At 41.7% G+C, this 23,792-nt stretch overlaps 1 protein-coding gene across 7 annotated transcripts in view; it reads left to right on the top strand.

Annotated features, from left to right (window-relative positions):
* RGS12 (regulator of G protein signaling 12) overlaps positions 1–23,792 on the top strand; it is a 142,922-nt gene that overhangs the window by 47,052 nt on the left and 72,078 nt on the right. Inside the window, exon 1 of one of the 7 annotated variants that reach the window (XM_053256884.1) lies at positions 2,646–3,051. The exons of 4 other annotated variants lie outside the window; for them this stretch is intronic. In XM_053256884.1, the coding sequence (XP_053112859.1) occupies positions 2,989–3,051 (63 nt within the window). In that variant the 5' untranslated portion in view covers positions 2,646–2,988. Of the gene's footprint in view, positions 1–2,645; positions 3,052–9,554; positions 9,752–23,792 lie in introns of those variants that run through there. 2 more of the 7 variants (XM_053256886.1, XM_053256887.1) reach the window with 2 other exon arrangements.

Here is a 23,792-nt window from a genome sequence, read left to right as displayed (position 1 = left end):
TACCTAGAGTAAAGGTAAAGTGTGCCATTGAGTACTACCTGGAGTACTATAGTGCAATATCATAGAGAGTTACTCTGTTCTATACCCATTGGATTCACGTGGACTATACATTTGTAAGTTTGCATATGGTTTTAATGTAATACACTGACCTATGAATCAGCAATCAAAAGTTTGAATCCCTCCTCTGCAATAAAGTTACAAGATGACTATAGAGAAAGTACTTTCTTAGCTTGATTGCCCCCCCCCTCCACAGAATGGGGATAATACTGACCTATTTTAAAGAGTTGCCATTTCAAAATTACAAAAATAAACACCCTGCGATAGGAGGAATAAATGTGAATTTCTGAGCTGTGGATATCTTGCACTGAGCAGAGTTGTACTAGATGGCCTTCTAGTTTCCTTCCAATTGTCTCATATGGATGCAATTACAGGAAGTCCCCAACTTACAAATGGGTTGTGTTCCAAAAGCTCATTTGTAAGTCAGTTGTTCATAACTCCAAACGCATATAGTTCCCAAGAGAGATTACTTGATTGTATGTGCGAGTTAATGTTTAAATTGGTGACATCCTTAATGTAATATGTTATGAAGCTTTGTTTGTAGGTTTATTAATTATTATTATTATTATTATTATTATTATTATTAATTTGATTTCTATACCGCTCTTCAAAAAATGGCTCAGGGCAGTTTACACAGAGAAACAATAAATAAATAAGATGGATCCCTGTCCCCAAAGGGCTCACAATCTAAAAGAAACATAAGAGAGACACCAGCAACAGTCACTGGAAGTACTGTGCTGGGGGTGAATAGGGCCAGTTACTCTCCCCCTGCTAAATAAAGAGAATCACCACAGTAAAAGGTGCCTCTTTGCAAAGTTACCAGGTTAGTATGGTGTTTGTAAGTCAGGGAGTGCCTGTAGTTACCAATTGCTTGCTTGTAATGTATAATGCCAGCTTCAGTTGCATGATGGCTTCAGTTGTATGGACAGTAAAGAGACAAATCTGGCATTTAAGTTCACCATTCTGCCACTGCCAGCCTAACTACAAGGAAGCAGTAAAGCTGGAATGAATCACAGTATGGGGTAATGTACAATGTCTATATTGCCTAAATAATATGTCTGTTAAAGCCACAGCCTCAACACATGTAATTTTCTGGCATTTGGGAACATGATTAAATAAAAGAGGAAGCCCCTCCGCCTCGGAGCAAGATTCTTTAGTGCCCTCCAGAGGTCAGTTGCTCCCTGTTGCAGCTATTTGAAAAGGCAAGATCATTTGAAGGGGCAGGGGAGAAGAACAGACTCTACTGAGCATGTGCATACCTGCCAGCATGAGCATGTGCAAACCTGCCATGTTGGCAAGTATACATGTGTTGATTTCATTATGCCACTCATAGAAGTTTATAGAATGTGTAAGTGTTTTGGTTTTTTTTAAAACAAACTTTTTTTTAAAAAAACAACAGCAACCCGAGTCTGGCCAACAGTGTCTCCTCCTACACTGTTCAGAATCAATACAGTGGGATGCTGTAAGTAAAAATGGCCCCAACACTGAGAAAAAAGTTACCAAAAATGGGTGTTTTGAATGAAAACTGACAGTCCCTTTTTAAAAAATTAAGTGTATTTGAAGGAACCATAAATCAGTCAATTCTCTCTTTTGTCTGAAATTTCAAATGGACAGTCTTCCAGCTGACATGCCCTTATTTGGGAATTTTCAAGCCAGTCTGGCCCTTTCCCCAGAAAATATAAACCGAAGAAGGTAATGCTACCCATATTCTCTTTATAGTGACAGAGGTGCACCTATGTAATTTTGGAACCTGGACCTAAAGGCTTTTGGAGTCAAGTGCTGTACTGACCACTCAGATAGCCCCTGTGGATGCATAAAGGCCAGCTGAGCAGCAGGGGCAGAGCAGCTTCTCCACAGGCTCTTGGATCAGGGAGTGTGCCACCACTGTGGGCTGCTGGGTCAGTGAGCCTGCCGCCGCCATGGGGGTGGGAGCTACCAGGGGCCTGTGGCAATGAGATGTGAAGAAGGGGTGAGCAAGGTGGCCCCAGAAATGCGTAAGATGGGCCCGGAGGCAGGGCAGCATGGATTCTTGGGACCCATGCGCCCTGTTGTAGCTCCACCCCTGACTATTCTCAGAATATGGAAGAGACTTTCAGGAGTCACTGACTGACATCCTAACTAAATTTACTTGAGGAAGTCCCATTGAAATTGAAAGGACAAGTTAGGCACCCCTAATTTCAATGAGACTTCCTCGAGCAAATTTAGTCAGGATATCAGCTGCTGACAGTTTCCAGGGTGGCACATATGAGTGGCTTAATGCATCATTTTATGGGTCCTGAAGGCAGAGTTTTAGACAAAGTATTTTGGCTGTGCAAAGTGACTTTTTGTGGTTGGAATTTGACTTCTAAATACCATAACTTAAATGTACTCAGCACTTCATAAACTGGCGAGTTAAGTAAATGGGCGTGGTACAGAAATTTATGAGAATCCTGTTCTACCAGGAAAAAGAATCCTATAAACTTCTGTTGCTTACTCAAAGGAACAAGGAACAGACAAGCAGGATGGACCAAATCTCATAATAGGCTTGAATGTGATTGTGATCTTGAAGGAACGTGCATAGACATGCTGAGGAACAGAGAAAATTGCAACAAGCTGTATAGAGTTGTGTTGAGTTTTAGAGCTAGTTAGAATTTCAGAGTAAAGACAGGAAAGCAACTGATGAGCTTTTTATATGCATTTAATACTGCAAGAATCACTTCTAGTATGCTGTCTCCACAGATGGTTCATTGTTATGCAAAGACTGTCTCTGCAACAATTTAAAGCCTTGAGTACAGGCTGCTTTTTCTTCTAATGGGTAGATGCACAAACTAGTGTTTAATCTGGGTGGGACTCAGAGAGAGAGAGAGAGAGACACCTCTGTCTGCTTCATTTTGTTTTACTGGACAACAGAAGTAAATATGTGTTTGGCAGAGATTAAAAACTTTACTTAAAATGAGAAACAAGTCCCTTAGGGACTTTTTCTACATGGATAAAACTTGCAACAATCAAGTTTCTGTAAGTATGTTTTATTTTGCTAAAGTGTACTAGAAATCATGAAAGAATACAATTCTTTCAGTTCTAAAAACTTTTGTAGTTCCAGTAAAAGTTCTTAGAATTGAAATAATTGTACTCTTTCACGATTAAAAAATGAATCTATTGTATTCTTTTTATTAATGTAAATTTATCATTTAATTATTTTATTGTATAGAAAAGTGGTTTTCCAGGAAGTGTTTATGCTCTCCTGTGTGTTGTTACATTTATGCTTTCCTAAGAGTTGCCAACATCCTGACTAAAATAATGAATAGTACTATTCAGAGTACTATTCAGTACTATTCAATATAAGTTTCTTTAGTAAATTTAGTCAGGATGTTAGTGATTTAACGTATAAAATGGTATTTATAAAATAGTCGTTGGGTAATATTTATTTGCTAGTGATTCATATACTTATCTTTGTGGTTAAATTTAGATTTGATATGTTGGCATTTTAATTTGCTTTAACTTATTTTTAAATGAAACATGAATATTCAAAACTAACAATGCTAAAAAGGAGAAGTGGGCACACCTGTATTGTTAAAGAGCACCCCTCCATAACATACATTTCAGAATCATTACAAATCAGTCCAGTCATCGTAGTCCTGTCCATTTCCACCTGGGTGTTAAAAGGGCAAATCTTAACTGTGTAGCTATTTCTCAGTTGTGCTTGCTTGTTCTTGTTTAAAAAAATCTCTGTTGCTTTGTAATCTATAAAGAATGTGTTTTTTGTACTTGATATTTTATATCCAGACAAAGAGTTTTCAACACCATGCTGAAAACACTTCGTTTCAGTTTTGTGTTAACTGACATTTAGAGCTCTGATATTCAACATTTGTGTGTGTGTATGTTTTCTTTAAAGTAGCTCTTCAGGAAGAATATACTTTGGTTCTTGTGATCTCATAGTGTTTAATGCATTATTATTTATTATTAATTTTTTCATACAAATAACCTATGATGCAGCAAAGACAAATCTGTATTCTCTTCTCCCCCACCACCTTTTTTTTTGTAGTAAAAGAAACCCCAATGACAAAACTGTCCTTGATTTCTTGTGGAAATTTTTGTTTGTAATATAGAAGTTATTTGCAGGCGGGGGGAGAGATGCGGATCTACTGACAATTGCCCCTGATTAGTAATGGCTGTTCTACCTCTCTCCCAGTTTTGTAGGTCCCCCTTTCTGACAAGTACTAACTTTAGAGTGTTTAGAAGCATCGCTCAAAAGTAAGCCCCCTAGTAAGTGGTCTTGGAATTGAACCCTCAATGCATTTCAGTTTGTGCTGTCTCCTGTCCCATGGTATTGGGTTTGGTAAGGTGCCACAGAAGAGCATGTGTGCACAGCAGCATCCTATTAGTGCTTTAGCATAAATCTAGAAGGAAGGCCGGAGTCCTGAAAGGAAGCCATTTCCTTTCTCTCACTTTAAATTTTGGCAAGTCAGTCATGCAGACAGCAAGACAGGTGCTCTGATGCTGGGCAGATTCCCTCCAGTAGCGTGGATTGTCAGAGACAGACACAGACAGGATCAGTACCAGTGGCAGCACTTCTGTGAATGACAATTTATATAATTTTGATGCTCCTGGCATTGTACATGTGTAGTGATTTTATTCAGCACTTACCCCTCCCTCTGCTCCCCCCCCGCCGCCGCCAGCACTCAGTTTTGGGAGCGGCAATGTTCCTTCCTGCCACCCCTGCTCCCGTTGTTTGCCGGAAATACTGGAACTTGTGATCGCGTATGTGTTCACCACCCCGTGAGCCTCACACATAGCATGTTGTGTGCGCACATTGCATGTGACATGCGCACGCAACATGCGACGTGTGTGGCAGGCACACGGGCGATCGGTACTTCTGGTATTTCCGACAAACAACGGGGGCAGGGGCAGCAGGAAGGAACGCTGCGGCACTAAAAACATTTCAGAGAAATGGAGCACCAGCATGGGAAAAGTGTCTGGAGGGGTAAGTGCAATGCCCTCCACCCACCGCCACTGCCCTTAAAGGGAGACCTCCACTGGCACTGGACCGTGCCTCTGTGGTTCCATTCGCATCCCTATTTAGGTGGCCATGTAATATCTGTGGTGGGCTCAACAGGGCCGTCCCTAGGGGGGTGCGGGGCTGGGGGCGAATCAGCATGTGCGGAGCCTCCTTAACATTTCATATCATTACAAAATCATACTGATTAATGACATACAGTGTAAATAGTGTGAGTGAGGTTTTTGGACATTTAGTGCATTTCTAAAGAAATAAAAATATTATATTATATATTGATTGTTCCAGAAGTGTTTTTAATTTTCTGCCATGAAAAAATTAAAATATATATATATTAAAAACCAACAATTTGTCCAATCCACTTCAGTTTACATGTACATATTCCTCCCACCCTGCCCTACATCTCTGCTCAATACCAAAGCCCTATGGCAAGCCAATCCCTAAATACCCAAGGCAGGGGAATAACCACAAAAAGGAAATCACATCATACCTCCATTACTAAGCAGGCAAAGGTTGGGCTGGGCTGGGCTGGGCAGAGGGTTTGCAGAGAGCTGTGGTGAGCAAGGGCAGCCAGCGCTGGACACTGTCCCTGCCTGCCTCCTTCCCTTCCTTCCTTCCTTCCTTCCTGAGCTTCAGGCTTCAGTAAGGCCTTCATGAAGGCCTCTCTGGAAGCCTTTCCCACCAGCCGAACAGCTGAGAAGTGAAGAGAGAGGGAGCTCTAGCAGCTTGCCTGGGAGCCTTTCAAGCCTGTGCTGCACATACACACAAAAGATCGGCTCTGGCTGGGCTGTGCACAGGGAAGGATAAGTGGCTGGGACTGGGGAAAAGAGGAGGACAAGCTGCACTGCAGTGTGCCCAGAGCGGTGCCTGGGGCAATCGCCATGGTTGCCCCGCCCTAAGGACGGCCCTGGGGCTCAAAGCCATCCTAGCTGAGATGGGAGGAAGGTGTCCCTGGGCAATGTCTCGGAGGGGCCTGAGGTATATTCTCAATTGCACAGAAAGCTGCCCATGCCAAAAGTAGCAGGAGATCATGGATTCACATACTGCTTCTGGTATGATGGTCTCCTCCTGAATTGTGATGCCCCAAGCAGCAGCCTAGGTTGTATGTTTAGACAACTCCTTGTGGCAGTGGAATAGTATTGGTTGTCATAAAGCACCTCTGTCTCCCACACATCATATCATCATTGTCGTCGTCGTCATTGTCGTACTTGCCTGGCTGGGGAATTTTCAGTGCTTAGGAGGGAATGGGAGTTCTTTTCCGTGAGGCTGTTTGGCTATGCTTTACTAGCATTGTGGTTTGAAAATATAGCCCAGAAGTCTGGCATATCCCCTGATTGCTAGGTCTACCAATAACGTTGGCTGTCATTGCTTCATTACGCCAGCAATGCCTTGGAACTGACTGACTGGTTGACAACTAGCTTGTATTGCCCGTCATCAGGGACAGTATATAGAGAGTCAGAGACTTGGACTCAACTAAACGTGACATTAAATCTGAGCTCAGATCACCCTTTAATTTTATTTTATTTATTTTTTTGTAAAAGCACCCATGTGGGTACTTTTACCACAGTAGTGTGGCGGGGGGGGGGGCAATTTACATTGTGAAAAAGCATGGAAGAAAGGCTTAATCCTCCCTCAGCCAAATGATCCCAGTCGTATTTCCCATTCTGTCTGTTTTTACATTCTTTTTTTTCTTTTAAGGCAGAAGATCTGGTGACATATTTCCTATCACATTTCATTTGGCCCTCACATGTGGCTCCCCAAGTGTACTGGAATAGAGTGGGCAAAGTGGGATGGAAGGCAAATTTTTCACATGTAGATTGACATTGCTAGAATCTCAGCTTCGGGTTGGGGGGCAGACCCCTCCCCAAATTATTTAGTAATTGGGATTCAATCAATTAAAAGATGCTTCTGTATTTGGTTCATGATATGTAGTAATAGATTTTATTTGCATTTAGTCATCAACTCATAGCAAAACAAATGGAAGATTTGTGATATGAGTTTGTTCTTCAAAAACCAATGGTTATGTGGTACTTTATGGTAAACGGGGCACAAAAGCTATTTAAGAGCTATCCACTTCTAATAGAGTTTTCCATTGATACTCCTGCTGCAGTTTGAACTAAGGGCAAGTTTTTACTTGCTGCATATCTTTACTTATAATTTATAATACTAGCAACAATGGAAAGTATCAGTTGCTGCTTTTCCTGACAAACCAATGTTCTGAACCCCGGTAATCCAAATTTTGTGCCAAGAAGATATGAATTTGACAACCATTATACATCATGCAAATCAAGCACATTTTCATAATTGTTATATTTTGCATTATTCCATCTATAGGTGGTGGGGTTTTTTTGGCATAATCTATTCAATGATTAATATAATTAAATCAAGGTAATTTAAATAATGGATTTAATTATTATTTTTATCACCAAAAATGGAGCTGATTTAAATCAAGTTTCTAACTTCCTGATTTAAATATCTTGTGAATAAGCATGCATACTACTTGGTTGTTAGAACAATTAAAACATATCTATAACTATCATCATCATCATCAATTTTATTACAGCCATTGGCCAGCAGAAATAGAAATAACAAACATATCCAATACAACAATACTAAAACACAATAAAACAAAATGCAGTCATGCGTTAAAAATTAGTTTTTTACAGAGCCCATATAGTACCCAGAGCATAATCCCAAACCTCTGGTCATGCAACCTGCTTGAATTTTGCCATTCTAAATTTCTCTTTGGCTCTCCCTGTACATGTCTAAGGACTAACCATGATCATATATTTGAGGACTAAGTGCCCTAAACTTGCCAGAAGCAAGGGCTGAAAATTTCTCCATGGTATTCAATACATAACTTCAGGGGTGTGCATGGACCGTGGTTCAGGCCACGGTCAGAATTCTGTCTGTTCTGTGGTACAGTGAATCAATTCAGTCCAGATCTGCCAAACAGCGGACCAGTCTGGCAGTTTAAGGTGGCGCTGGGGTGAGCAGCAGGTAAAGCCGCAGGTCCTTACCTGTGTGACCGCCGCTCCAGGCAACCTCCTTCTGCAGTGGTGCTCCCCCCAGCAGCCCACATGTGACGGCAGCATGGTTCTGACACTCACCTGGTTTGCCAGACCCCAGTCCCCGCACACCCCTACATAATTTGCTATATCACATTTTATCATGCTTAGTCTCAAAGGTCACTTGTTTTAACCCCTTGTTTGTTTGTTTACATAGAACAACAGGCTTTTACTCCAAACTCTGTTCTTGTAAAGGTTTATGGGTTTATTTTTAAGAAATTATGAATGTACCCTTTACTACATTTGTATTGCATTCAAATATAATTTTAAACCTGGTTATTTTAAAGCAGAGCTTGACAATTCCCAGACGCCAACTCACTGTAGCACCTAGAAATTTTAAGTGTGGCATGTGAGTCAGGTGATGGATGGACATAACCAGAAAAGGGAGGGAACAACCTGTCCCCACCTTGCTTTCTTCCTCCTCTTTCTGGCTGTATCAGCTCACCTGAGCCCCATGGACATTCCCAGGAAGAAGAGAGATCAGTCTACCCCCACCTTGTTTCCTCCCCTGGTTACATCTGTCTGGCTCAGGCAGGTGATGGACCACTGTGACAAAAAGGAGGAGGGAGCAACCTGCCCCAGCCAGCTTTGCCTGGTCACCTGAGACTGATGGATGTGACTGGGGCAAAATGACAAACCAGGCAGGAAGTCCCCCGCCACGTGGAGCGAAGGGTAGTCTAGCTCCTAAATTTGGGGGCTAGCTTCTAGAGCCAAGAAAACTTGTTGAGGCCTGTTTTAAAGGGATTCTTTGTTTTGATTTTGCAAAACATGGAAGGAGCAAAGACAGTGAAGGGCTTCATACATTACACTGTACACACGTGTGTATGCACACATTTTCATAAGGGTGACTATGCATGGATTCATTTTAAAAGTCAAGTCAGCAAGCAGACACCTAAAAAATGTAGAATATAGATCTCTTGTACTGCTGCACACATGATGAATATAACATGTTAATAACTTTGTGTAGAGATCCACAATTGTGTATACACAGATTGTATGGGCTTTGTATGTAACATGTGAATAGGGCTTGAACTTAATCCCTCAGTCACTGAAAATCGTATTCAACCATCCTTCAGAGTTCTGATATTTCAGCAGGCATTGCCCACATACTCTCAATTATCTCTTTGCAGCTGTGAGGGCTAGAAACTTACTCTTTTAAGAAATGAAAGATAAGATGCTCAAGAAGCTGAATTCTGTACCCACTGTTGCATTCTGTGCCTTTTCTTCACTCCTGCAGAATCATAACAGATACAGACCTAATCATAATATTTCAGCAAATGCACCATTCCAAATAAAATATAGTATGTTATGGACTTGTTACAGAAAAGTACTGGAGCTCTGTTTACCTAAATGGGTCCTTTTGTGTGAGATAACTGAGATTCAATCTGAATCCATGATGAACTGTAGCTTTCTGCAGTGGCTGGTTGCTATGGGTAACATAAAGGGAGTAAAATAGAACATGTGAAATGCCTTTAAACTTTACAGGCATTTTGTACAGACAGTGCATAGTATTGGATGGTGCATATTAGCTCTTGAGAAGCTATTGTGTTAAGGAAGTGCTCCTCCATCTAAAGTAAAGATGAATTTAGGAAGGGTACTGCTGGCAAAAATAACTGCTTTTTCTTATGACGAACAGGTAAGCCTTGGAATTTTATTTTAAGAACACTTGTTTATATTAGATGTTGGAAACCAAGGTTATAAATTTGCAGATTAAATTCTTGCATATTTAAAATTAGTTGAGAAACTTTTTGTTGAAATTGTATTTTTTAAAGAGTATATATAAATGCAGATTTTGGGAGGTTATGTTACATTTAAGTGAAAGAAACTATAAGGCAACAATTTTATTACAATGTCTCAGTTTTGCTCATCAAAGGGTTGTGTAAATTTTAACTTTACCAGACATTTTTCAAAATGAAAATTGAGTCTGCCAGCTATCTCCCTGAAGTGCAGATTGCTTATATATTTCAAACTGTTTGCAGTGAGCCACACAACAGCTTTTACATTTTGCTGAAAAACACTTAACATTTTTTCACGTGGTTCCTTTTCACATCAGTGTTTTGCAGCAATTTATTCAGCTTAGCAATAAAATAACTCACACACTAGCTTTTTCCTTCTTTACTTTGTGGTTTTTAATGCAGATAGATAAATGTATAGCAGCGGGGGGTGAGGCGGATTTTAAATATCCTGAAGTAAAGGAATATAACAAAATCATAATTAACCAACTTAAAGTGCACCAATGTAATTTTATCTTTCCCCCAGAAATTATTACAATTATTTTGCTGTGTTTAGTTTAAAAATGAACTTCTTTTGAGCTCTTAAATAAAGAATATATGATTCCTCATGTAAGATGTATCTTACACTTGTTAAAACTTAAATAAAACCAGTTTAATAATAACTGGGGCAGAAAGCAAAAGTATTATATGGAAAGCAAAATACATCTATTTAAAAGCACTACTTTCATAATAGTGATATTTATGGATGTTTGTTAGATGTGTTCTTAAAGTTTTCCAATTATGAATAATTAGCTCAAAAATGTGCCATATGAATCTTTATATTTAAATTTAATAAATGAAAGTATTGCATTTGTATCATAGTCTCTGTTCATAACTTGCAAAATTGGAAATCAAGATCCAGAGATGTACATGGGAGAGTGACTGATTTCTTCCTTTTGGTGACAGCCTCTCACACCTCATGTTGTGATGATCAAGAGGGCCCTGACCTGCAAGGGGTTGTTTTGAGGTGTGTGAGAGCTACTGCTGGATCTGAAAAGATCCTGTGTACACTTGCAATCCTGCTTGTAACACTTTGGATCCCAGCAACAGAATAGGTTGACTACACCAGCTTTCTATTATCTGTACTTTGGATAATATTGAAGAGTCTTATAGCAGCTTAAAGACTATCAAATTTATTTCAATAAAGATTTTGTGTATCTCATCATTTCTTCTGGATCACATCACTTATGGTGAATTTGTTGAAATTAGACCAAAATTATTTATGTGCATTGTCTTCATTGTTGTACTTGGTTTCCAGTTGTAGCTATGTTTGATTCCAGAAAATCAAAGGCAATCAGAGATCAATTTCAGTTCATTTTGTAGCAGTCAGTTGCTTAACCACGGTGGGGCAGTCTTGACTGATAGGATGGCTGCATCTCAATGGGATGATCTCATCTTGGTCTATAGTCAAGGCCACACTGCAGAAATTCACCAAGGGCAGGGCTTCCCTTCAGCTTCCAGACAGCCCTGCCTGGTTAGCAGTCAGCAGCGTGATGCCTCGGCTCCAGTGAAACCTGCTTTAAAAGTCCTTCCCCCCCCCCCCCCCCCCGCCACTTCCAGTGTTTGCTGGTAATAAGGAAGCCTCAAGGAGATGTCCTGGTCTTGGTGAATTTTCACTTGGCTTTTCATCCTTGCTCTTTGTTGCCTCTCCGCCCTACTCACAGCAGCAGTCCATCTTGGGAGTGGTGAAAAGGAAAGGGTAACTCTTCAGCAGCCATTAGGTTACAGTCCTGCCTCCTACCCCCTGCCCACTCCATACACTCGCCGGGAAGGTAGGCTGGAGAAGCTGGCCTACAGGCTTACACCTTGCCTTACCTCTTTCCCTGCCTTGTTAACCTTGAAAGCATACAGCAAACTCCATAAGAGTGAAAGGAGGGAAAAGCCACAGCCTTTATAGCTGAGGAACAATTGAGTGTTTTGAGTTCCCCATTGTTCCCTATGACTAGAACAAGCTGCATTCACAGAGTACACACAGGTTTTGCATTGTGATTTGCAATGCATTTTGCAACCATGCCTTGAAAAACACTGCAGAATCACACAGAAAAGGGGAATCTGTCACTCCCAACACAGTACACACTTTCAAACACAGTAAAAAAATGGCCAGAAAATAGCTGACCCAGTATCCTCTGTCAGCCACAGTGCCTGCATTGCAGTAACATCATTGGCACAAGTTGCTCTCTCACACACAACTATGACTCCTTATTTCCTATCATTGCAACAGCTGCCACAGCAGCACCCTTAGCAGCAAGCATAGCCAACTAGAGCAACTTCATATTTTGACCTTGAAACCTAATGGCGCAGCAGGAAATGACTTGACTAGTAAGCCAGAGGTTGCCAGTTTGAATACCCGCTGGTATGTTTCCATACTATGGGAAACACCTATATCTGGCAGCAGCGATATAGGAAGATGCTGAAAGGCATCATTTCATACTGTGCGGGAGGAGGCAATGGTAAATCCCTCCTGTATTCTGCCAAAGACAACCACAGGGCTCTGTGGTTGCCAGGAATTTACCTTTACACTTTGCAATGCAGATTGCAGAGCTGTGAGTGAATTACAAGTTAGTCTCAAGGCCAGACATGTAGCTCATTACAGCAGTCACAAAGAGATATTACACGTAGAGCTGTGACTTTCCATTTCTTGACCCAACACTCTCACAAACAAAACAAACCACAAATCAAGGAAATCAGGCAACCAAGTTCTGTCTTTGTCAGTCTGAGATCCAGCAAAACCAGATAGTTATAGCAGCAATAGCACAGCATATAATAGCTGAGAAAACCCCAAAATCAAACCTTCCTTGATTCCTTCCTCCTCTCCTGAATGTATACTCTTCAAGAGAGGCACACTATAAGGGCTCTCTCTGCCTCTCAGTTCTTTTGAATATATTTTGAAACTCCCTCCTTTTGTGCTCCCCCTGTCGTCCCCCCCAGCCAATGGGGGCACAGTTTCTCATGACAATGCTTGAATTGTATGATAAGCCAACCAAGAAACAAGGAGATAGCAAGCAAGTGCCAGAAAACCCATCAGCAAAGGAACAATGGGCCTCCAAAGTGGCGCTTGAAACTTCAAAATATTTCAAATTGAAACAGGGTTGTTTTGTTCCCAGCTCGAAACAGACCTTTTATTTAAAGGGCTTCCTTTACTAGAACCAGGCTTTTTAGAGAATCCCTAGATGCTATTCTGATTGAAATGAAAAATAAGGAAAATGCTCTACCTGCTTAAAGAAAGGGAAAAGGACACCATACAGCTTCAATCCCCTCTAAACTAGGGGATGAATTTCTTCAGTCTTACTTACTCTGTTTGCTGGTGTTGTAATTTGCAGTATTGTGCCCACCAATATGTGTTAAATTCGTAATGCAAGACAAAAATGGAGTAGTAATCTGGGAGAAGAAATAAGCGAAGAGGAGTAGGACTGACTATGGAATAACATTACAAATGCAAGTATAATCAAAGAAGTGTTTTAAAAGTTGTAGTTCAGATCGTACCAACTTAAAGAAGGCTGAAACATATCTAACAATCAATCAATTAATCAATCAATCATCTTTACTGAGGTCCAAGACCAGCATAAGACAGAACAGTAAGGCATGATTCATAACAATGAAAACAAATTATGGAACAATGAAACTATATTACTTTAAAATTGCCACTCTAATACTATAAGACTATATTATAATGTCTATAAAACTGCTACGCCTTAGAAAAGAGGGCAGCTGTGGAATCATTAAAACCTTTTATAAACAACTATATTTAAAAATTTATAGGCATAAAATGTTAAAATATATAAAATGCAAAAAGCAGTAGCTCAAATGGAGTATGTAAAATAAATTAACTAAATGGGGACACTAGGAGGAAAATATAGGCCCGGCGGATCCTACACACTGCCATGCAGAACTTGGCAGTGTTTTATGTGAAGGCTGGGTATTCATCCAAGAGCAGTATCCGGGTATAGGCATGGCTTGGGCGTCCCAGATACTTGAGAAGTAACAGAAATATAAGCTTGGAGGGCATGACAACGGGCGAGGCTGAAGGCCCTTCTGTGGTTTGGGGTTTCCAACTGTGACAGGTACGTAGCGGGGGAGGAAGAGTATCTGTGTCTTTCCGAGGACAGGAAGGTTGGAGAGCCCTGCCTAGGTCAGCCTGGCGCTTAGTCCCCATTATCCTCTACTTGATTACTGTTATTGCCACAGCCCATAGCAAGTAGGAGAGTGGGGTTGGGGGGAAGCCCAGGAACTACAGTTTAGTCCAAACAGCCCATTTCCAGGAAGATTGAAGATTGTCCTGCAGGGTCAAAGGGGCCAGGCCCCGAGGGTTGAGGAATAATTTGAGCCAGAGGTTAAGAATGGTCATCCACACTCTGGCCTTTTTCATGCCTGTTTCCAAACGTAGGGTGGCATTTGAGACACAGTGTAGCTCTTGGAGGGCTGCTCTTAGAAATTCAGAATGAACCCACTCCAATGGGGCAAAATTGGAGGGGGGGCAATTGGGCACTGTAGAGGAATTGCACCAATGTCTTGGCCTCAAATAATTGGAGCGCTGCGAGAACATATTGGCCACCTCTAGTCTGTAGGAATTTTAGAATGGTGGTGGAGCTCTTCTGAGCAGTGAGGGTGACATATTCTCAGTGGGCCTTTCTTGAGCCAGGCATGTAGGACCATTCCCAGATATTTGAAACAAGCAACCTGTTCGATCTTGTGGTTGTCTATAACCCATGGGCGGATCTTGGGTCTTCTGGCAAAAGCCATAACTTTATTTTTTTGGTAGTTGATTTCTAGCTGATCATTCCTGCAGTACGGAGCTAGAGCTGCCAATGCTCTTCTGAGACCTATATGAGTCCTTGAGAGGACTGCCACAGCAGCTGTGCAGAGCAAGGTGGAAATGCTTCTATCCGCCAGCTTGGGAGGATGAAAGTCTGGGCTCTTAAGGTGGCTCACCATGTCATTGATGTAAAAGTTGAATAGGAGCAGGCCCAGGATGCAGCCCTGTTTGATTCCCTTCTGTTTCGGGACAGGATTCGTAAGGTGCCCTTGTGGGTTGCACCTTATCTTGAGGATCAGATAGAGCAGGTGTCAGTTGATCGAGGAGGATTCCAACTTCTCCCATAGGAGATGGAATCAAATGTGGCCTTAAGATCTATGAAGACAGCGTAAAGGGAGGCTGAGTTGTTGGAAGAATATTTTCCAATGAGGTCTTGGAGCACCAGGCATTGGTCAGTTGTGGATCGACCATCCCTAAAACCGGCGTGCTCCTCTGCAAGCAGATTTTCTTGGTCTAGCCAGTCCCTAAGTTCCCTGTGCAGATGTCTAGCATAGAACTTGCTGATAGTGTTGAGTTAGCTGCTGGGCCTGTAGTTGGTGGGGCCATCCTTTCTTCCCTTTTTGAATATGGGGATGATGATCACCAGCCCTCAGTCCTTAGGAATAGGCTGTAATAGTCATTGTAAGTAAAGAGCAAAGCCAAGACTGGAACCTACCACTCAAAATTGTTTTTTATAAGCTCTGGAGAGATAAGATGTTCCCCTGGGGTCTTCCCCACTCTGGACTGGGAAATAAGAGATTCAGCCTCAGCCATAGAGACCTGTGACCATATAGGCAGGTCCTCTATATCTAATAAGGGGGAGCCATCTTCTGTAGTGGAGTCTTCATACAGCTTCTGGAAGTACATTTCCCACATCCCTGGTGGGATATGGGCACCTATCCGGGCCATGACATTAACAGTGGAATTGGTTGTGATGCGCCAGAATGTGGCTGAGTCCAATCAATCAATCAATCAATCAATCTTTATTACAATCATAGACAAGCATAAAGTATAAGAGGTGATTACATTTTACATATTAAAAGTAAAAATAGATATTAAAATCCTAGGCGTGCACTATACAAGCATATAATAAAAGACTATGATAAGAATCATATAAGAATCAGAAGTAGAAGTAACATTTAAAATAAAACTGTGGCTAAGACCGAGCAAGATCGCAAACTAAATGGTCCTTAATTACCGAGATCTAAGAATTGCAGTTAGCGGTAGTTAATACAAATATCTGTGAAGGCATCATAAACGCATCATTTTTTAGAAAGCATAAAAGAGAGAAGCAAAAATGCATTAAAAAGTTATACTATATTCAAAATGTGGAGACATGAAATCATACAAGGGCAACTATAGATATAGTAAGAATTTTATCAATTTAGGGCAAGGGAAAAAACCAATAAGCTGTGGGACTATAGAACTGTAGAAACACTAGACTGCCATGAAGCGCTCTGAGGCAGCAGGCAGAGGTGTCCTCTAGTTAGTCCATAAAGTCGGGCGCTGGGCATGAACAGGAGGTCATCATCTGTCGGATTTTAATCACTGCTGCGTAGAACCTGCCAACACTGTAAGTGGTGGCGGGGTTGCTATCAAAAAGCAGTAAAGAGGTGTAGAATTGGTCTGTATGATCAGGATACTTATGTAATAATGGTAGGATTAAGGTGGCATGAATGTCCCTGTAATACAAACACTGAAGGAGGACGTGCCCTGTTGTTTTTACTTGTCCTGAGTCATAGGGACATTGACATAATGAGAGTGGAATCTTCCTATATCGTCCCTCATGCACAGCTGAGGGAAGAACATGGCATTGCACCAGCATGAAGGCTGCCCTCCTGTCCTTTGGGATTTCCAGTTGTGTTAGGTATGCCACAGGAGAGGTAGTATACCTGAGTCCTTCACTGATGTGGAAGTTCGGGTCCTTGCCTACATCATATTGTAGCTTTATGTCTGTAATACGCTGTTTGATAAGTGTCTTGGCCGGATCATAGCCCATGTTAACTAAGAAAGGTGGGGATAGGTCCAGGGACAATATTTTAGTCATAATTGACTTTTTCCAGCTTGATTGAAAGTCATCTCTCAGGGTTAGGGGGGCAAGACCTAAGGGACAGATATATTTCGTGGCAATTTTTGTGGAGATTACTAGAGGTAATGATTGCTGGCAATAATTTTATTAGGGCAATTAAGACAATCTATTTGGAGCAATATGCTAAAATTATTGTAAATGGGGAATTATCAGACAATTGTGTAATACAAAAAGGGACAAGACAAGGATGTCCACTTTCCCCATTGCTTTTTATATTGGTTCTATAAGTGCTCTGCAGAACTACCAGAGAAGATGACAAATTACATGGTCCCAAAATTGGGAAACAGGATTATAAGCTGAGAGCTTTTGCAGATGATGTTGTGCTGTTTCTAGAAAATCCAATGGATAAGATCAAAAGACTCTTGGATAAAATACAACAATTTGGTCAACTGGCTGGATTTTATATAAATAAGACCAAGACTAAGGTTTTAATTAAAAATATGGACCAGAAAACTAAAGACAGATTCTCTCAAATAAGTGAGCTGAAAGTGGAGAAGAAAGTTAAATATCTGGGGGTTTGGTTATCAAATAACAACTCCCTGTTGTTTATAAATAACTATGTCAAAATATGGAATTCAGTGAAAACTGATCTAGAAAGATGGTCCAAAATGAATCTCTCTTTAATGGGAAGAATTTCAGTGGTGAAAATGGATGTCTTGCCTAAAATGTTGTTTCTCTTTCAGACTATTCCCATAATTAACACTTTAACTTGTTTCAAGCAATGGCAGAAGGACATAACTAAGTTTGTTTGGCAGGGGAAAAGACCAAGAATTAATTTTAAGAATCTAACAGATGCAAAGGAAAGGGGCGGTCTTACCTTGCCAGACTTAAGGTTGTATTTTGATGCTGTTTGTTTGACATGGATAAAAGAATGGATAACGCTAAGAAACCCTAGAATTCTTGATTTAGAAGGATTTGACAGAAGGTTTGGTTGGCATGCGTATTTATGGTATGAAAAGAGTAAAATACATAAAGATTTTTTGAACCATTATGTGAGAAGGAGTTTAATGAGGGTGTGGTTAAAATATAAAAATTGGTTTGAACCTAAAACTCCGTTATGGGTATCTCCGATTGAAGCTTTATCACATAAAGAAGTAAATATGCAAACAGGTTGGGGTACCTATAGGGATTTGATACATTTTCACGAAAAGGATTGTAATTTAAAAAGTTTAAATGAAATACAAGATATAGTTAGAGATTGGTTTCAGTATCATCAGTTAAATGAGATGTATAAGAAGGACCTTAAAGTCGGATTTGAGGACCAGACTTCAAATTTTGAGAAGGAATTATGTCAAAATGATGAAAAATTAGTTTCTAAAATGTATAAACTGTTGCTTTTGGAGGAGACAAGAGAAGAAGTGGTTAAAACTAGGGATGTGCAAAAAATTTCGGGCACAGAACGATCTGTGCCCGAAACGAACAATTTCGGGTGATTCGGGGCCGAACCGAATCACCCCCGATGTCCCCCGATATTTTTCGGGAACGAGCCGAATCACCCGAATTCCGGGCACGAAAAATTCGGGTGATTCGGTTCACGGTTGATTTTTGGCGATTTTTTAAAGTTTTAGTGACTTTGGGGCAGTTTGGGGGCATAGCATGGGATCTGGGCAAAAGTAGTGGGGTGGGGTGGTAGTGCCTAATGGGTGCAGGCTACCACCCCAATTTCAGGGGGATTGGGCAAAGGGCTGGTTTTTGGTAAATTTCTGAAAATTTCATGTCTTTGGGGCAGATTGGGGCATATTGGGGCAGAAAGTGGGGCCTGGGGCAGAATAGTGGGGTGGGGTGGTAGTGCCTAATGGGTGGAGGCTACCACCCCAATTTCAGGGGGTTTGGACAAAGGGCTGATTTTTTGAGAATTTTTGAAGTTTTAGTGACTTTGGGGCAGTTTGGGGGCAGAAAGTGGATCTGCCCCAAAATAGTGGGGTGGGGTGGTAGTGCCTACTGGGTGGAGGATACCACCCCAATTTCAGGGGGATTGGGCAGAGGGCTGATTTTTTGAGAATTTTTGAAGTTTGGGTGTCTTTGGGGCAGATTGGGGGCAGAAAGTGGATCTGCCCCAAAGGAGTGGGGTGGGCTGGTAGATAGTGCCTAATGGGTGGAGGCTACCACCCATCCCCAATTTAAGAGTGATTGGGCAGAGGGGTGAATTTTGATGAATTTATTTGTATGAGGTTTGTCTTCATAAGGTGAAGTGTGCTAAATTGATTACTTCCTCATATTATTCATAGTAAAGGAAAGTGTGAAAAAGTGAAAGTGGGGTCATGAGAGTTGTTTAATTGAAAAATAGCTCATTTGCTATGATAGAATGAGAATTCACACCTCAGAAAAAACTTCAGAAAAAACATAGAAATGGCAGCCTGGGAAAAGTTATGGAAAAAGGATTTAAAATTTACTGCATGTTATGCTATCAAAGAAAACTATTATAAAATGATGTATAGATGGTATCTGACACCAAAAAAACTGGCTTTAATGTATAAAAATGTTTCAAACAAATGTTGGAAGTGTGGACATTCTGAAGGCACATTTTTTCACATGTGGTGGACCTGTGGGAAGGCTAAAGCCTATTGGGATATGATATATAATGAACTAAAGAAAATATTTAAAATGACATTTCCTAAGAAGCCAGAATCCTTCCTGCTGGGAATAACACAAGGAGCTATTTCTACAATCAATTTAACATTTTTTATGTATGCCTCTACGGCAGCTAGAATTATATATGCACAGAAATGGAAGTCTAGTGAACTGCCTTCAAAAGAAGACTGGCTGATAAAAATTTTGGAATATGCAGAGATGGCAAAACTTACAGCACTATTAAGAGATCAAAACTTGGAATGTTTTAAAGAAGATTGGAAACCATTTTTGTTGTATTTTAAAAATTACTTCCCTACTATGGACTTGACAGCAGGGTTTGAAATTTAGTATAAATCGCAGGTTGGTTAGTTTAATTATGTTTGTAAGGGCTTGAACTTATGTTTTGAATTATTATTATAGCAAGGGTAAATTTTATAGTTGATGATTCACAAAGAAATGTGAGCGGGAAGTCCATCTTTTATGTGTGTATTTGTAATGATGGACAATATTGCTATTGTTAAAATTAATTAAAAAATGAACTTGGGGGGGGAGACCTAAGGGGCAGAGAGAAAGTCTAAACCAATAATTAAGTATGGTCATCCAGACCCTTGCCTCCACTTTCATCAAGCCTGTCTCCAGTTGGAAGGTGAAGTTAGAGACGCATCTTGGAACTTGAAGGGCTGCTTTGAGGAACTTAGATTGCACACGTTCCAATGGGGTGAAGTTGGCGAAGGGGCCCAGCTGGGCACCATAGAGTAGCTGTGCTAGAGGCTTGATGTCACACAGTTTAAGCACTGTATATGCTTAGCACTGTATAAAATGGCTAATATAATAATGCAGTTATACAAAACTATGGTGCGACCACACTTGGAGTACTGCATACAATTCTGGTCACCACATCTAAAAAAGGACATTGTAGAACTGGAAAAGGTGCAGAAGAGGGCAACCAAGATGATCAGTGGCCTAGAGTACCTTTCTTATGAAGCAAGGCTACAACACCTGGGGCTTTTTAGTTTAGAAAAAAGACGATTGCGAGGAGACATGATAGAGGTCCATAAAATCATACATGGTGTGGAGAAAGTGGATAGAGAGAAATTCTTCTCCCTCACACATAACACTAGAACCAGGGGTCATCCCATGAAATTGATTGCCGGGAAATCTAGGACCAACAAACGGAAGTACTTTTTCACACAATGCATAATCAACTTGTGGAATTCTCTGCCACAAGATGTGGTGACAGCCAACAACCTGGATGACTCTAAGAAGGGTTTGGATAACTTCTTGGAGGAGAGGTCTATCAACGGCTACTAGTCGGAGGGCTATAGGCCACCTCCAGCCTCAGAGGCGGGATGCCTCTGAGTACCAGTTGCAGGGTAGTAACAGCAGGAGAGAGGGCATGCCCTCAACTCCTGCCTGTGGCTTCCAGAGGCATTTGGTGGGCCACTGTGCGAAACAGGATGCTGGACTAGATGGGCCTTGGGCCTGATCCAGCAGGGTTGTTCTTATGTTCACTGCAGGTATATAATGACCACCACTTGGAAACTTAATGATAGCAGAGGTACTCCTCTGTGTATTTAATGTTGCCTAGTCCCCATGTATCTTCCTAGTGCCAGTCGAGTGCAGGACTATCCCCAGGTATTTAAAACAAGGAATCTGTTCAGTCTTGTGCCCGTCTATAGACCAAGTGCAGATCTTGAGCCTTTTAGCAAAGACCATAATTTTGGTTTTATGATAGTTAAGTTCCAGCAGATCTTCCTTGCAATACTGGGCTAAGGCCCCCAATGCAGATTTAAGGCCAATGAGAGTCCTTGAGAATATTGCTGCATCATCAGCATATAGTAGGTTGGAAATATAGGCTCCTGTAAGTTTAGGGGGGTGGAAATCTAGGTTGTTGAGTTGGCCCACCATGGTTTTAATGTAAAATACTTGAAAATGCCCAAGGCAAACAGCCCAGTTATCACTTGATCAAGTTACGGGGTCCATTTGGCACTGCAAAGGGCTCCCCCTGCTGAGGATACTGGGGTTGATAGCAGTCCTCAGTGAAGGTTGAGGGGGTGAAAGAGTTTAAATTGAAGGAAGAGCGGAAGGTGATCGCTGTCAAATTTAGGAACAACCTCTAGGCTCTCAACAAAAGGAAGCAGATCCCTGGAGATGATTATGTAATAGATAGTACTGATTCTTGAGCCTGAGTAATAGGTAACTTCTCCTAGCTGATCACCATTGACAGTGCCATTTAGGATCAAATCATTGAGTTTAGTGGCTGTTTGTGCCAAGCAGAGTCCTGCAAAGCTTGACCTCCAGTCCTTTGAAATTCGATTGAGAAGGGGTCCATCAAATTCAATCTCAAGGTTGGGAGAGAGGCATTGATGTTTTGTGTACAGGGTGTGATCATCAGGGCCCAACCTAGCGTTGAAGTCCCAACCAAGACCATCAGCGCATCGGGGTGAGAAAGGCTGAAGTTGGCAGCATAGGTTTCCAATTCAGCCCAGATGGTTCTAAGCTGGGGTTTCCACTGTTGTGGAGGGAAATAAGTATTAATTATCAGCAAGGAGCAGCAACTGAATTGGATTAACACTGCCATAGCATAGTGCTTGATTGGTGGGAGAGATCTTGATTGGTCTTGGGAGAGATCTTGATTGGTGGGAGAGATCTTGATTGGTGGGAGAGATCTTGCACAGTGGAAATTAGAACCCCCAAACCGCCTTTGGATCTTCCACGATCCAGCCCCAGCTCAGCCCTAACTGAGAAAGAGAGAAATCAGTTAAGTAAAATTTCCTCCACCATCCATGATTCCTGTATCAGGATGATATCATGGCAGACCAGGTAATCAGTAAATTGGGCATCCTATGTAGCCAAAAAGATTCTCAAGCAGAGAGTCTTGGATATAGAGAAGCAAAGGGACCTAAGTTTAGTCTCCCCCAGAAATTGCTGTGGTAGCTTCTTAAATTACCCTTGCCCTGCAGCATATCTTATGCACTTGCTAGCCCTAGGCCAGAGGAGAGCTTTTTCTCAAGCTCGGTTCAGTGTTTTGCCCTCTGCGGTTTTAGAGGTAAGATACAAGAGAGTCCCTCTGAGGAATCGTTTATGTCCATGTGGCACAGGTGAGGTTGAGACAATTTCTCATATTTTGCTTTACTGTCTTTTTTATAAAGCTATTCGCTCCACCTGGATTGAGCCTTATCTAAAAATATTTGGGGGGGCATTCAGATGATTTTTATGTGGCTTATTTCTTAATGGACACCCACTGTCAGTCCACTCCTACTTTTACCACCCCCGTGAAGATACTGGTTGGTTAAATAGAATCTTTTGAATTTTTTTTATGTAAAGGTGATAATGTCTTGAGATAAATGTGAAAGTGAAAGATGAAAGGAAAATGTGGGTAGATGGAGTATAAGTTATAAAGGGAGAATAATATACAAAACTAAAGAACAGTAGTTCCCAAAGTGGGAGCCTCCAGATGTTGCTGAACTACAGCTCCCATCATCCCCAGACACAATATATTGTAGCTGGGGCTGATGGGAGCTGTAGTTCAGCAACATCTGGAGGCTCCCAGATTGGAAACCACTTCTATAGAACATATTAGTTATATGGGATGGAAATGAAAATAAGTGTATTAAATTGTAAATAGCTTAACCTGTGCAGAGCATCTGTGCACTAGTACTTGATTGCTCCCCTCACCCCCTGCCACAGCCCCCCTCACTTCAGAGATCTCTCCACCCTCACCTAAGCTGCACTCCTGCTCCTCCTCCTCCATCCCGTTGCTTCCTTCCCCCTCACCCCCTCTTGGTCACTACTCCATCCCCCTCACCCCCTCTTCGTCATGGCTGCAGCACAGCATGGCTGCACCGCTGACAGGGCTGGGCCCGTCTCTTGCGTGCCTGCCTGCCTCCCTCCACCAATGGCCTCCGTAGTCCCAAACAACAGAAGTGGTTGACTGGGCCCTTCCTTGCTGCTGCCATCGCTGCTCATTCCCTTCAGACTACTGACAGGTTCAGGCCCGTCCCTTGCCCTTCCTTCTTTCTCTCTGCTCCTCCATTCTTTTTCTCTCGTTCTCTCAGGTATTTCTGCTTGCAAACTCTCGTGAGGGCTGCCATGCACAGGGTTAGCCATGGGTACGCCAGGGTTTCTTAACCTCGGGCCACCAGATGTTGTTGGACTACAACTCCCATCATCCTCAGCCACAAAGGCCATGTCTGGAGATGATGGGAGTTTTAGTCCAACAACATCTGGGAGCCCAAGGTTAAGAAACTTTGCTTTAGAGAATTATATATATAGATTTTCATTAGCCGACATGATGCTCAGAGTTTCGGCACCAGAGCATTCCATGCCAGGACTGTTGCAGACTCCGATGACTCTAGCCTCAGAGGCAAGATGCCTCTAAATACCTGTTGTAGGGGAGCAACAGTGAGAGGGAGGGTGTGCCCTCACCTCTTGCCTGTGGGCTTCTCAGAGG

Source organism: Hemicordylus capensis, chromosome 5 (genome assembly GCF_027244095.1).
Source record: "Hemicordylus capensis ecotype Gifberg chromosome 5, rHemCap1.1.pri, whole genome shotgun sequence".
Lineage (NCBI taxonomy): Eukaryota > Metazoa > Chordata > Lepidosauria > Squamata > Cordylidae > Hemicordylus > Hemicordylus capensis.
Note: the sequence above shows the minus strand (reverse complement) of the source record. Positions and strands in the feature narration are given on the sequence as shown.